Source organism: Odocoileus virginianus, chromosome 13 (assembly GCF_023699985.2).
Source record: "Odocoileus virginianus isolate 20LAN1187 ecotype Illinois chromosome 13, Ovbor_1.2, whole genome shotgun sequence".
Classification (NCBI taxonomy): Eukaryota; Metazoa; Chordata; class Mammalia; order Artiodactyla; family Cervidae; genus Odocoileus; species Odocoileus virginianus.
The window spans coordinates 46,376,275-46,389,942 of NC_069686.1; the positions used below are offsets into that span (position 1 = coordinate 46,376,275).

General features: G+C 34.0%; 1 protein-coding gene across 1 annotated transcript in view; it reads left to right on the forward strand.

Moving 5' to 3' along the window:
* LRP1B (LDL receptor related protein 1B) overlaps positions 1 to 13,668 on the forward strand; it is a 2,064,747-nt gene that overhangs the window by 1,327,768 nt on the left and 723,311 nt on the right. The window contains 1 exon segment of the mRNA XM_070476260.1: positions 12,053 to 12,250. Within this exon segment, the coding sequence (XP_070332361.1) occupies positions 12,053 to 12,250 (198 nt within the window).

Sequence of the window (13,668 nt, forward strand, 5' to 3'; positions counted from 1 at the left end):
TATCCATTCTACCACATAGGTTCACTCAAATCATCCCCAATCTTTACACAAATACCACTGCCATAGACGCAGGTTTATCTATGTTTTTATAAATCTGCTTGAAAATTTTCAAGACTAAGATACCCAACTCATGGAATGTACTTATACTTACTATGAATAAGTAGAACCAGTTTTCTTTAGAGTGACTGAACAGACTACATCTGCACCAACAATACATGTCCAAAGTTCCCACATCCTTGCCAGCTCAAAATTATCAAACATTCTATTATTTTCCCTTAATATATAGGAGTTAAGAGTATAGTGATATTTTTCATTGCTTTAGTTGGTATTTTTTCTTATTATTTATATATGAACTTGGGCATTTCTCTATATATCTATTAGTCTTTTGCATCTCTTCATTTACTTTGGTTATTTTCCTGTTAAGATTATTGCCTTCCCTTATTGATTCAGAGAAATTAGCCATCTGTTCTAAACTTTAGACATTTCAAGCATCTCCATTCAGTTATCCATCTATCAATTTCATTCACACTGACCTTTGTTAACCAAGTCCACTTTATCATTCTCCTTTCTCATTCACTTCTTTCTTTACTCCATTTCTTTTCTTCTTTCAGTAATAAAATTTATCACCTCCATATTCAGTGTCTTCTGGGCTAGCTATTTATTCACCGATTCTGATAATCATTCATTCCTTTACTTATGTAATCACAAATATTTATTAAATGAAACCAAGCAAAAGGCCCTGGGCCATGTCATATAGTCCCTTACCCCGGTGCATTTGCAGTCAAGCTATTTTGTTTCTAATGGTTTACACAAGTTTTTTTTTTTTTTTTTTTTTTGGTTTATTTATTTACTTATTTTTGGCTGTGCTTGGTCTTCATTGCTGAGCATGGGCTTTCTCTGGTTGCAGACAGCAGAGCCTACTCTCTAGGTGCGGTGTGTGGGCTTCTCATGACTGTAGCTTATCTTGCTGTGGAGCACAGGTTCTAGGGTGTGCAGGCTTCAGTAGTTGTGGCTCCCAGACTCTAGAGCACAGGCTCAGTAGTTGTGATGCACAGGCTTAGTTGCTCCGCTGCATGTGGAATCTTCCTGGAGCAGGGATCAAACCCATGTCCCCTGCATTGGCAGGCAGATTCTCAACCGCTAGATGGCCAGGGGAGCCCTGTGCTTCTGCTCTCCCTCTCTCTTGGTCTCTGACTTTCTCTTTCATATACACAAACAGATATCAAATGTAGATTCTTGCCACTTAAAAGTCTATTCTACCTTTCATTCTATAGATTCTATCCTCTGCCTTCATATATATCACTCTTCAGTAATGCTTGACTATCATTCATTCCCAGCATAGCTAGAGCTGAATTAATGGAGAAAAGGTACTAGTCATATATATTGAGCTAGAGAAATGATAGATATTTATTACTTAGTGAGTTTCTACTGTGAAAAATAAATGTATCTGATATGGGAAGAGAGAAATCCAAATAAATTCTTATATATGAGAGCAGAGAAGACAGTAAAAATTCTGAAATAGAAAGACAGAAAACACTGTAACTATAATATCATTTTGTGTTTAATATTATATGTATGAAAAAGAATTAGGAGCTATTCATATAGAATTGCTAGCTGTAGAGTTATAATCACAATTTACTCTAAGAGGACTATAGAGGGACTCTTCTCCTTAGACAAGTCATCTATTGCTTTCATATTCTATCTTGTAAAAATTATTGTGCAAACCTGAAATGGCAATAAAAGAAAATCAAAGAAAAGAGAATTGCAGATAGAAAATTACAATATTTTGAACATTTTTAAAAAGCTACATCTGATGTGCTATGTTTATAAACATGAAATCCATTACTATAAATTGTAAATTGTAACCTTTTTTTGGGGTGTGTATAATCTCATAATATGCTAAAATAGAAAAATTCCAAGCCACTTCTTTGTAGAGTGTGATGTACTGGCCTGAGCTGTTAAATTCAGTCACTCACTAGGCAGGAGCTAGTATACTGGAAAAAATTATTAGAAGACTGTAAAAATGATGACTGCTTCACCTTTTGTTGATACTCATTGAAAATTAAGTTTGCCTCAAAAGAAGTTTATATATCTACATCAAAATTGAATCACCTAAAATTTATTACTTGTGTTTTATTGTTAAAAGTTTTATATAGAGTTTCTGTTTGTTTTCATTAAAGAAAAGACCATTGTGAGACCTGTGATTTTTAAAACTAGTCTTGATAATTTCCCAGTAGTATGTAAAATATCATACTGGGTTATTGATTTCAGCTTTCATTATTCTCTCAAAGAGGAAATAGTAACAAAAAACCAAAATAAGTCTTTTTTGATCATCTGTTTTTCTCTATTTTATCAGTTTCTGTAGTTTTATTGATTATATTCTTCCTAATTCCTGTGAGTTAATTCTTTTTATATTTTCTGAATTCTTGAGTTTAAATATTATTTTTTGTGTGTTTGAATACTCTAGTCAACTAGCATAAATATACAGAGAAGAAAAACATTAAACTGTCAGAATGCTATATTGTCTTTCCTTATATAGATAGAACAATTTTCAGAGTTGAGTTTAGTTTAGTTATACAGATTAATCAAATGAGGTAAAAATACATGATTTTTAGTTAACAGTGGATTAAAAATAGCATATGTACAGTTTTTTTACTTTTTATAAATTTCCACAATTATTACCATATTTCTTTTTTCTTATGACAGATAAATTGAGATATACAATTCAGTGGTCTATAGTATATTTAGAGAGTAATACAACTGTCACCACTGTCTAATTTTAGAGTATTTTAATCACCCTCAACAAACCCCACAGACATTAGAAATCACTCCCCATAAACCCCTACACATGACTCTGGCAACCACTAGTTTATTTTCTGTATCTGTAGATTTGCCTATTCTGGACATTTCATTAAAATGGAATAGGTCCTTGGTTATCTATTTTAAATATAGTAAATCAATCCCAAACTCGCAATCTATCCCTCCCAGCCACCCTTCCCTGCTGGTAACCATAAGTTCATTCTCTATAAGTCTGTTTCTGCTTTATAAATAATTTCATTTGAATAATTTTTAAAAAAATATTTTACATGTAGTTTGTCAGTTCAGTTCGGTCACTCAGTCGTGTCCGACTCTTTGTGACTCCATGAACCACAGCACGCCAGGCCTCCCTGTCCATCACCAACTACCCAAACTCATGTAGATTATATCACATGATAATTGTCCTTCTCTGTCTTATTTACTTCACTTAGTATGCTAATCCCTAGGTCCCAAGTTCCTGCAAATGGCATTATTTAATTCTTTTTAATGACTGTATAATTGGGATTGGTGCTTATTAAAATGCCACAAAGTTTGCTGTTCTTACTGATATTCAGCATTTTTTCTTAATAAGCATTGGTTATTACTAGACTTTGGTTAATTTCTAGAGTTTAGAAAAAAATGACCATTTTGCTAGTATTTTTATTGTTTCTAATGGAGGAGAGGACTTTTAGAAGTCCTTACTCCATCATTTTGGAATTATTCTCTATCTCATTAATTTTTAATAGCTCATGCTTTTTAATCTACACATTTGCTGTCATAATATTTCTATTTTTTAATTTTTTATTTGTGTGCTTAGTTGCTCAGTTGTGTCCAACTCTTTGTGACCCCATGGACTGTAGCCTGCCAGGCTCCTCTGTTCTTGGGTATTCTCCAGGAAAGAATACTAGAGTAGGTTGCCACACCCCCTCTAGGGGATATTCCCAATCCAGGGATCGAACCCAGGTCTTCCACACTGCAGGTGGATTCTTTACCATCTGAGCCACCAGGGAAGCCCAAACATTCCCTATTTGAGATGCTTAGTCAAAAAATTATTTAGTAATTATTCTTAGTTTTAAAACATATAAAGAACTTAGCTATCTTCATTATTGATTTTTAATGTAATTTCATTGTACTCAGAGTGCAATGTTCATTACTAGATGGATTCTTTGCTATCTCTTGAGACTTACTTTGTGGACTAGAACATGATCATTTTGTTAAATGTTTCACATGTGCATAGAGAGAATATGCCTTCTATTTTGATGGCACTGATTTATGTATATTCTCTGTGAGTTGAGTTTTATGTTTTGTTATAATTATATTTTTTATATTTTTTCTCAATTTGAATGGATTATGGTTAAAATTATACAATATAATTATAGCTTTATCAATTTCTGTATCTAATTATGTCATTTTTCTTTATACATATTAAGCCTATTTGGGCATATACCATTTTAAGAGTTATATTTAGTCAGTCAAATTTTTCATATTATCCTATAATAGTGAGCTTCTTTATTTTGAAGAAAGCTGCTTACTTTGAAGTCCATTTTAGCTAATATTAATATTATTTTATTAACAAGGTAATTAATATTTGATATTTTATGATTATTCCCAAATAAGGTTAAAGAACAAAAGCCAAAATTATTTAAAATTTGGTTCAAAAACCAAAATTATTTATTTTAAAAAATCACAGAAGCAAGACCTATGCAATTTTAGTAATGGCCTTTTAGCAGAGACAGGAGTAGAATATATGTCTTCTATTGTGAAATATTTTCTACTCAGTTGTAACAGAGAAGTGAGCAATTTTTAGTTCAAGAAAACATACTTTCTCTAATAAAGCATGAAAGTAAGAGCAGTAAAGTGAGTGAAAGTGAAATTTGCTCAATCATGTCTGATTCTTTGCAACCCCATGGACTAATAGTCCATGGAATTCTCCAGGCCACAATACTGGAGTAGGTAGCCATTCCCTTTTCCAGGGGATCTTCCCAGCCCAGGGATCAAACCCAGATTTCTCACATTTCAGGCAGTTCATGCTCAGATGGTAAAGTGTCTGTCTGCAATGCTGGAGACCCAGGTTTGATCCCTGGGTCAGGAAGATCCCCTGGAAAAGGAAATGGCAATCCACTCCAATACTCTTGCCCGTAAAATCCCATGGACAGAGGAGCCTGGTAGGCTACAGTCCATGGGGTCCCAAAGAGTCGTACATGACTGAGCAACTTTACTTACTTAAGCCACCAATGAAGCCCAAGAATACTGGAGTTGGTATCCTATCCCTTCTCCAGGAGATCTTCCTGACCCAGGAATCAAACCAGGGTTTCCTGCATTACAGGCATATTCTTTACCAGCTGAGTTACTAGGGAAGCCCAAGAGCAGTAAATGCTATCTTAAATATGAGTTCTCCTGATGGGAAAAGCATATATGTCATACCCAAACAATTCTTGTTTCATTTATGAATATTTCTTAGAAGCTGACTTGATATAATAATTCCTTCTATTACTAGTTAAAATTTTCATTCATAGAATAGTTTTAAGGAAATAAATCCCAATGCCAGAAAATTGAACCTATGCAGAATTAGATAAGAAATAGTTTTCTTCCTACTCTCAGCTCATTATCCTTCCTGTGGCAGAAGTAACAGCATTACTTCATTAATCTTTCATGATGTATTCTGTGATTTACCTACACATAAGCCTATAAGGGTCTTTCATTTTTTAACTCAAATGGTAGTATCTCATGCATATATGATTCACATCTTACCATTTTCTACTTACAAAATATTGGAAATTATTGCATATTACCATATGCATATTAATGGCATTCATTTATATGACCTTATACTATTACGCTTTATGGCTAGATCATACATTATTTATCCAGCCATCTATTGGTGGACATTTATGTTGCCTAATAATTTGCTACCATAAAAGATATTGCAAAGGATTTCCATCCTTGCCTGCAAACATTTTATGTAAATTCTATTTTTATAAATGGATTTAATTGACCAAGGGGTGAATATATGTTTAAACTTTTGATGAATATTGTCCAGTAGCACTATATAGGGCTTATACTTCCATTATCATTATATCAGATCACCTTTTTTCAACACTTTAACCAATACAGTGTCTATCAAAAATTTTCAGTTTTAAAATCCATTTGTCATTTTATGAGAGTATTGAATACTTTTTAATATTTTGACCTTGTATAAACAAAGAAAATATAAATTTTTCCTTCTATGAATTTTCTTTTTAATGTCCTTTGTGCCTTATTCACATGAATATTTTCTCTTGTCAATGTGTAGGAGCTCATATATTTTAAATAATTTAGCCCTTTATTATAATGTAGATATTTTGCCTAGTTTGCCATTTGTCTTTTGTCTTTTTTCACTACAATTTTTCTCCTACACTTTCTTCAATATACATTAAACATCCTTCTTTAGGTCTTCTATGATTTGTATTAAGCTCAGAAAGACTTTTCCCATTCTAGCATACTAAAAATAATGCTTCTATATTTACTTCTATTTTTTTATACTTTTATTTATCATTTTAAATATGTTAAGTCACTTGGGAATTATTTTTTAAGTCAGAAAATTTTCCAATGTAATTTTTTCCTAGTTTAGTTCAGTTGTTCAGTAGTGTCAGAATCTTTGTGATCCCCTTTTCCCTAGTACTGACCCCCAAGCTATCATACTTCTCTGCCTTGTAGTCAGTTATGGGTCATTACCAAATTATTTTATATTTAAATAATAATATATTTTAACACCTGTTGGACTTATTCACTTTTATATATTTCCCTTGAATTAATAGGATGCAGCTTCCTGTTGAAGCCCAATTTTGAAAATAATCTTTAGAATTATCTAGTATCATTTTAAAGAATTAAATTTTTAATTTTGTTGCATCATTTGTTGTTATTCCTTCACTATCATGTACAACTCTTTGAGACCCCAAGGACTACAGCACACCAGGCTTCCCTATCTTCCCTATCCTTCACTATCTCCCAGTGTTTGCTCAAACTCGTGTCCATTGAGTCAATGATGCTATCTAACCATCTCACCCTCTGCCACCCTCTTCTGCTCTAGTCCTCAATCTTGCCCAGCATCAGGGTCTTTTCCAATGAGTCAACTCTTCAAATCAGGGGGTCAAAGTATCGGAGCTTCAGTATCAGTACTTCCAATGAATATTCAGGGTTGATTTCCTTTAGGATTGACTTGGTTTAACATCCTTGCTGTCCAAAGGACTCTCAAGAGTCTTCTCCAGCACCACAGTTTGAATGCATCAATTCTTCAGTGCTCAGCCTTTTTTTTACTATCCAGCTCTCACATCCATACACGACTACTGGAAAAAACATAGCTTTGACTACATAGACCTTTGTTAACAAAGTGATGTTTCTGCTTTTTAATACACTGTCTAGGTTAGTCATTGCTTTTCTTCCAAGGAGCAGGTGTCTTTTAATTTCATGGCTTCAGTCACCATCCATGGTGATTTTGGAGCCCAAGAAAATAAAGTTTGTCACTGTTTCCATTGTTTCCCCATCTATTTGCCATGAAGTGATGGGGCCCAATGCCTTGATCTAATTTTTTTGAATGTTGAGTTTTAAGCCAGCTTTTTCACTCTCCTGTTTCACCATCATCAAAAGGTTCTTTAGTTCCTCTTCACTTTCTCCCACTAGGGTAGTATCATCTGCATATCTGATTATTGATATTTCTCCTACAATCTTGATTCCAGCTTGTGAGTCATCCAGCCCAGCATTGCACATGATGCACTTTGTATATAAGTTAAATAAGCAGCATTATAGTAAATTTATAAGTTAATTCATGTAGGTACAAAATTTTCAGGGCATTGTTTATTTGTCTGTCTCTATCTAATTACACTGTATATTGTTCCTTTTTTGAAGTCATTAAATGTCTTTATGCACTCTAAATATTTCTTAATATTATTTTAAAATTGTATTTATTTATTTTTATTATTTCTTAATATTTTTATTCCCAAGTTTGTCTTTTATTTTTTTACTTTTTTTAAATTTTTGATAATGTACATTTGTTTTTTGTTTTTGTTTTAATTTGGCTTGAAAGTGAAAGTGGAAGTCATTCAGTCGTGTTCGACTTTTTGCAAACCCATGGACTACACAGTCCATGGAATTCTCCAGGCCAGAATACTGGAGTGGGTAGCCTTTCCCTTCTCCAGGGGATCTTCCCAACCCAGGGATTGAACCCAGGTCTCCCACATTGCAGGAGGATTCTTTACCAGCTGAGCCACAAGGGAAGCACAAGAATATCGGACTGGGTAGCATATCCCTTCTCCAAGGAATCTTCGCGACCCATGGATCAAAGCGGGGTCTCCTGTATTGCAGGCAGATTCTACCAACTCATCTATCAGGATAATTTGGCTTAGCTGCTATAATTTTTAGAAAGGCTAGTGATTTTTTCTAAAATTTTGTCCCAAACATTTATTACTGAATTTTCTTTCTCTTCTGTTGTAGTTTTGTCAGTTGATTATCCTAAATTTTCCAAGTATCTTTTTTTTTTTAACTTGTAAATAGTAGTTTATTTTTAGCACCTCCTTTCCACTTTTTGCTTCTTCTTGTTCTTGCCTGGGGCTTCCTGGTGGCTCAGAAGTAAAGAATCCGCCCACAATGCAGGAGACGCAGGAGATGAGAGTTTGATCCTGGGGTCAGGAAGATCCCTTTGGAAGAGGAAATGGAAACTCACTCTAGTATTCTTGGCAGGAAAATCTCATGGACAGAGAAATCTGGCAGGCTACAGTACATGGGGTTGTAAAGAGTCAGACGTGACTGTGCTACTGAACGTATACACATATTCTCACTTGTCTACATCATTTAAAACTTTCAGAAAGATGAAACGTTAGTGGACATCCTGATCTTTTACCTCACTTTAGTGGGATTGCTTTCAGAGATTCTCCTTTAAACATGATGCTAGATTTTAGATTATGATTAGATTACACACATGCATTTATGTATAAAAAACAACAGTAGATACTTTGATGAAGTAGCCACTCTGTGATTTAAAAACTGCATGTCCTTTAACAGTATTCAATGTAAACTTCTCTCACAAGTAGTTGCTGCCGTGTAACTTACTGCTTAACTAAGACTATAAACCACAGGAAGGAAAGGCTCTTCAGGGTTGTAATGCCCCTAGCTTCAGCACGTGCTAGGAAATAGCTGACTGTTTTACTTTGTTATCATTCTGCCTTTTCTCTTACTCGGTATCTGTTTTATTTATTTCTTTGATCTCTAAAACTGAATAGTTGTAGTAATTATTAAATGTTTATTAAGATATTAAATATTTACACTTTTAATCCTCAATTATCCTGATAACTCAGTATGTAATATACTTTACAATTTTTTTCAAAAACTACTGAGGATCAGAGAGTCTTAGTAAATTTCTCATATTTATACAGCTTGTTGACAAGACTCTATCTTAAACCAACAGTTTCTGACTCCAAGTTTATTACTTTTGACTGCATCACATTTTGTCTACATTTGTATTTACTGTGATGATTGTCAGCTTATAAAGCAAATGTGCTTGAAGTGAAGTGAAGTGAAAGCTTCTCAGTTGTGTCCAACTCTTTGCAACCCCATGGACCATATAGTCCATGGAATTCTCCAGGCCAGAATATTGGAGTTGGTAGGCTTTCCTTCTCCATGGGATCTTCCCAATCCAGGGATTGAACCCAGGTCTCCTGCATTGCAGGCAGATTATATACCAGCTGAGTCACAAGGGAAGCCCAAGAATACTGGAGTGGGTAGCCTATCCCTTCTCCAGTGGATCTTCTCGACTTAGGAATCGAACCAGGGTCTCCTGCATTGCAGGCAGATACTTTACCAACTGAGTTAATTTGCATACTTAATATAATTGGATTCTGATAGCAGCAGTTTAAGTTATATTGAAAGGTGATTATTGTGAACTCATTTTACAGGTAAGGAAATTTAATTATTGAAAATATAAAGAATGTTTCTAAGCTAACACTTGTTTCATAGCCAAAGCAGTTTATCAAGCAAGGTTTATTCATATAAAACAATCATTTTTTTTTTATTTTAAAAATACTAAATCCTGGATTTTAAATTTTATGAGTATTTATTCTATTGGGACCTTTCTGGAACTAATTATTTTTCAGTTTTGTTATCTTCTATCATTTAGATTTTATCACAGTAATGTTGTGCAATAAACATCACAATACTGTGCAATAAATAACCATAATACTTTTGTGATCATAATCAAATACGTAATTTCTGCTCACAGGTTTTCAGGACTTCTTGACTGTTCTTATGGTCTTGGCTGGTCTTGCTTATATTACATACATGATCAGCATCAGGTCAGGTAGGCTGATTGTGATCAGCAGATTAGGTTCTGCTGATTGTGGCAGTTCTCTCCCATGCTAGCTGTCAGATAGTCTCTTAAGATAAATTCATGTCTCTCCACATTTAATCACCCAAACACATTTATTTAATGTGCTGGGAAGAGCTCCCTAAAGTAGATTCATCTCCAGTGAAAAAAATCGCCAGTGACTCTTCTACATGAAGAGCAGCCTTCACCTTCTAGTCTGAGACCTGGTGTGTATTAAGTCTTACCTGAATCTAGATATTAGGGACAGCATAATGAGTGAGACTGACAAGATCCTTGTTTAAAAGAGTGTATAATCCAGTGAGTAAGAGCAATAGCAAACAGGGAAACACTGATTTTTAAATTGTACTCTAAACAGAATAAACAGGCTGTAGTGAAATAGAATAATGAAGATGTGATTTTATTAGGTAACTGATCAGGGAAGCCATCTCTGAGGAAATGAGATTAATAAGAAGTCAAAATGACTTCCCTGGTGACTCAGATGGTAAAGAATCTGCCTGGTGTGTAGGAGACCTGGGTTCGATCCCACGGTTTGGAAGATCCCCTGGAGAAGGAAATGGCAATCCACTCGAGTATTCTTGCCTGGGAAATCTCTTCAACAGAGGAGCCTGGCTTGTTACTGCCCATGGGCTCACAAAGAGTTGGACATGACTGAGCAACTAACACATACATAATAAGAACAGTATACCTGGTTACAGTTGACAAAAATCCAGTTCAAATGAAGTCAATAGAGTTAAGGGTATTTGCAGAGGGTATTTGAAGAAAGGAGGTGGTCTTAGGGAAAATTGGCACCATAGATTTGAATGTCCTTAGGATATGGTCTTTCTCCTGGTCATCAATTTCTGTTTCTGAGTCTTATTTTCTCTTTTCCTACATTACTACAAGTAGACTTAAAGTACAAGGACATGAACAGACAATATTAGGCTGAGAAATCTGAAAAGAAACTCTTTCTCCTCAGCTTGAAAAATTCTCTGGAAGTTTAAAAACCCATCTTCCTGACTTAGATCTTATATCCACCTCTTAGGCCAACCATTGTGGCCAGGAGTGATTATAGCTCACATTCACAAACATGTATAGACTTGGGATAGGAAAACCAGGTTCCCTAAAAAAAAGCATAAAAGGTTGACAGTAACAAGGCAACAGAAATCTTACTGAGCCTGGGTTCCTCCCTCAAAATGTATATTTATAAAGCAGAATTCGTGTCTGACACATAGTATGTCCAACAGTGTAGGACTTGATCCATTTCAAAATGGTAAAGTAATTTTAGTAACTTTTGAGTATTAAAACATTGTTTTTGTGTACAAAAATATAAAACTTTAATCTCATATCTGTTTTCAAAGCTGCTTCTCTTTCTTCCAGGCCTGGCCCAGGATTAAAAAATTAGTGAGGGAAAAGTTATATATATGATTTTCTTGGGTTTTATAGAAAGCCGCCATCTTCCTAATTATAAGCCCAGTAATTCTCTTCATAGAAGTTTTTTGTTGGTGCTCTCTCCTTTGTGAATCTAGAGTCCTGTGATGAGCTAAAAGTGACAGTTAGTTTTATTCACTTAGAAATTTCTATGATGATATTTCTAAAGTTTGAACTGTCAGCTTAAACTACACTAAAACAGAAAATCTCACACTTTGTCCTGTAATTGAGCAATTCTTCTATTTTAAAATCAGAATCAGGTGTGTGAAACTTCAAGGAATAAAAAAACATTTATAGATTATTTTAATAAATACAAAGAAACCTGTTTTTTAAGATTCTTTTAAATTTTATATTAAAAGAAATAGCTCCTCCAATGATAGAAAATCCATTATAAATTGTGCTTTTAAATAAATAGATCTTGACCCCAAGTACTTTATTCTGTTTACTAAGCATATAAATATTTCCTTATGCCTGTTAACATAAATCTATTTTCAGATCCTTTTGAAGCATTCATCATCTTTTCTATTCGCCATGAGATCAGAAGGATTGATCTTCATAAAAGAGACTATAGTCTACTTGTTCCTGGATTGAGAAACACGATAGCACTTGACTTTCACTTCAATCAAAGTTTACTTTATTGGACAGATGTTGTAGAAGACAGAATATACCGGGGCAAGCTTTCTGAAAACGGAGGTACAGTCACTACAATTTTGACTTAATGGTGGGATTAATTTCTAACTGAAATTTTCAGAAAAAATATGTTGTCATCAGAAGGAATTTTGATTACTCTTTGGTGTTTGTTTGTTGGTTTTTTTTAAATTTTTTTTTCAGTTATTTTTATTAGTTGGAGGCTAATTACTTTACAATATTGCAGTGGTTTTTGTCATACATTGACATGAATCAGCCATGGATTTACATGTATTCCCCATCCTGATCCCCCCTCCCACCTCCCTCTCCATCCCATCCCTCTGGGTCTTCCCAGTGCACCAGGCCCGAGCACTTGTCTCATGCACCCAACCTGGGCTGCTGGTGTTTTATCTTCTCCCTATATATGGAAATCCAAGGGTGTGAAGTATGTGTGATGATATGTTGGAGGGGGATGAAGGCCTATACTATTCACACCATTTTCAAATTGTGAGCATTTTGATGCATGTTCAATAGTGAAGTTTATTAACAAGAGAAAAATGACTGTCTTCTAATTACTATACATAATTTTTGTGAGTTAAAATAGCTTTTGTTTTTCTTTATGGTTTTCATCTTCTAGCATCATTCAAAGAAATAATAAATTATTACAAAGATTATTAATATAAGCTAAATAAGTTTTCCCATAATTTGGCATCTCTTTATCCAATCTAGGCTTTCCTTAAAGAGCAAGACCTTGAGATAAATATATGTCATAATTCTCTTGAAAATCTCAGATCTGTATAACATTCCAAAGGCCAGGTATTTCTATCAAAATCTAAATTCCTCCTTAAATCACCATTACAATTTTGGAAAAATGTAGTGTTCAAACACAATGTAATTATGTTGTGTGAATCTGTGTCTTGTATTATATTACAAAGTATCAATTTCAACTTCAAATAACGGGTTTAGATCCATAATTTTACATAGCTAACTGTTTAAAAAAATGCACTATTAACATGTCTAACAAAAGCACTGGCAATGTCTTAAGTTATAAAGTGTTAATTCCAAAAGAAATGAAGGACATAAATAAAAATAGTTCTGGGTATTACCCAAATGTTTATTTTTATTTAGACCACACTACAGGCTTCTTCCTTTATTTTCAAACATGCTATATTCTGCAAGTCAAAATACAAGTCAGAAATGTTATATTTGCTCAGAAATCTGTGAGGGGTATAATTTGAGGATTATTTTTAAGGCTAAATGCTATAACATCGATCTTTTCAGTCATGCTTTCAAAAAGAGTAGCTGCTGACTGGCTAAATGCAGATTGCCCTACGTGGACTTTTATTTTTTTTTTTCCTAGGTGGACTTTTTATTCTACCTTGAAGATCAGTGTTTGAATTACATTCCACTGATTTTAACCAGCAAGTCATTATCATTTCCAAAATTCCTTGTTCTGCCTAAAAAATCAGAAACACAACTTAACT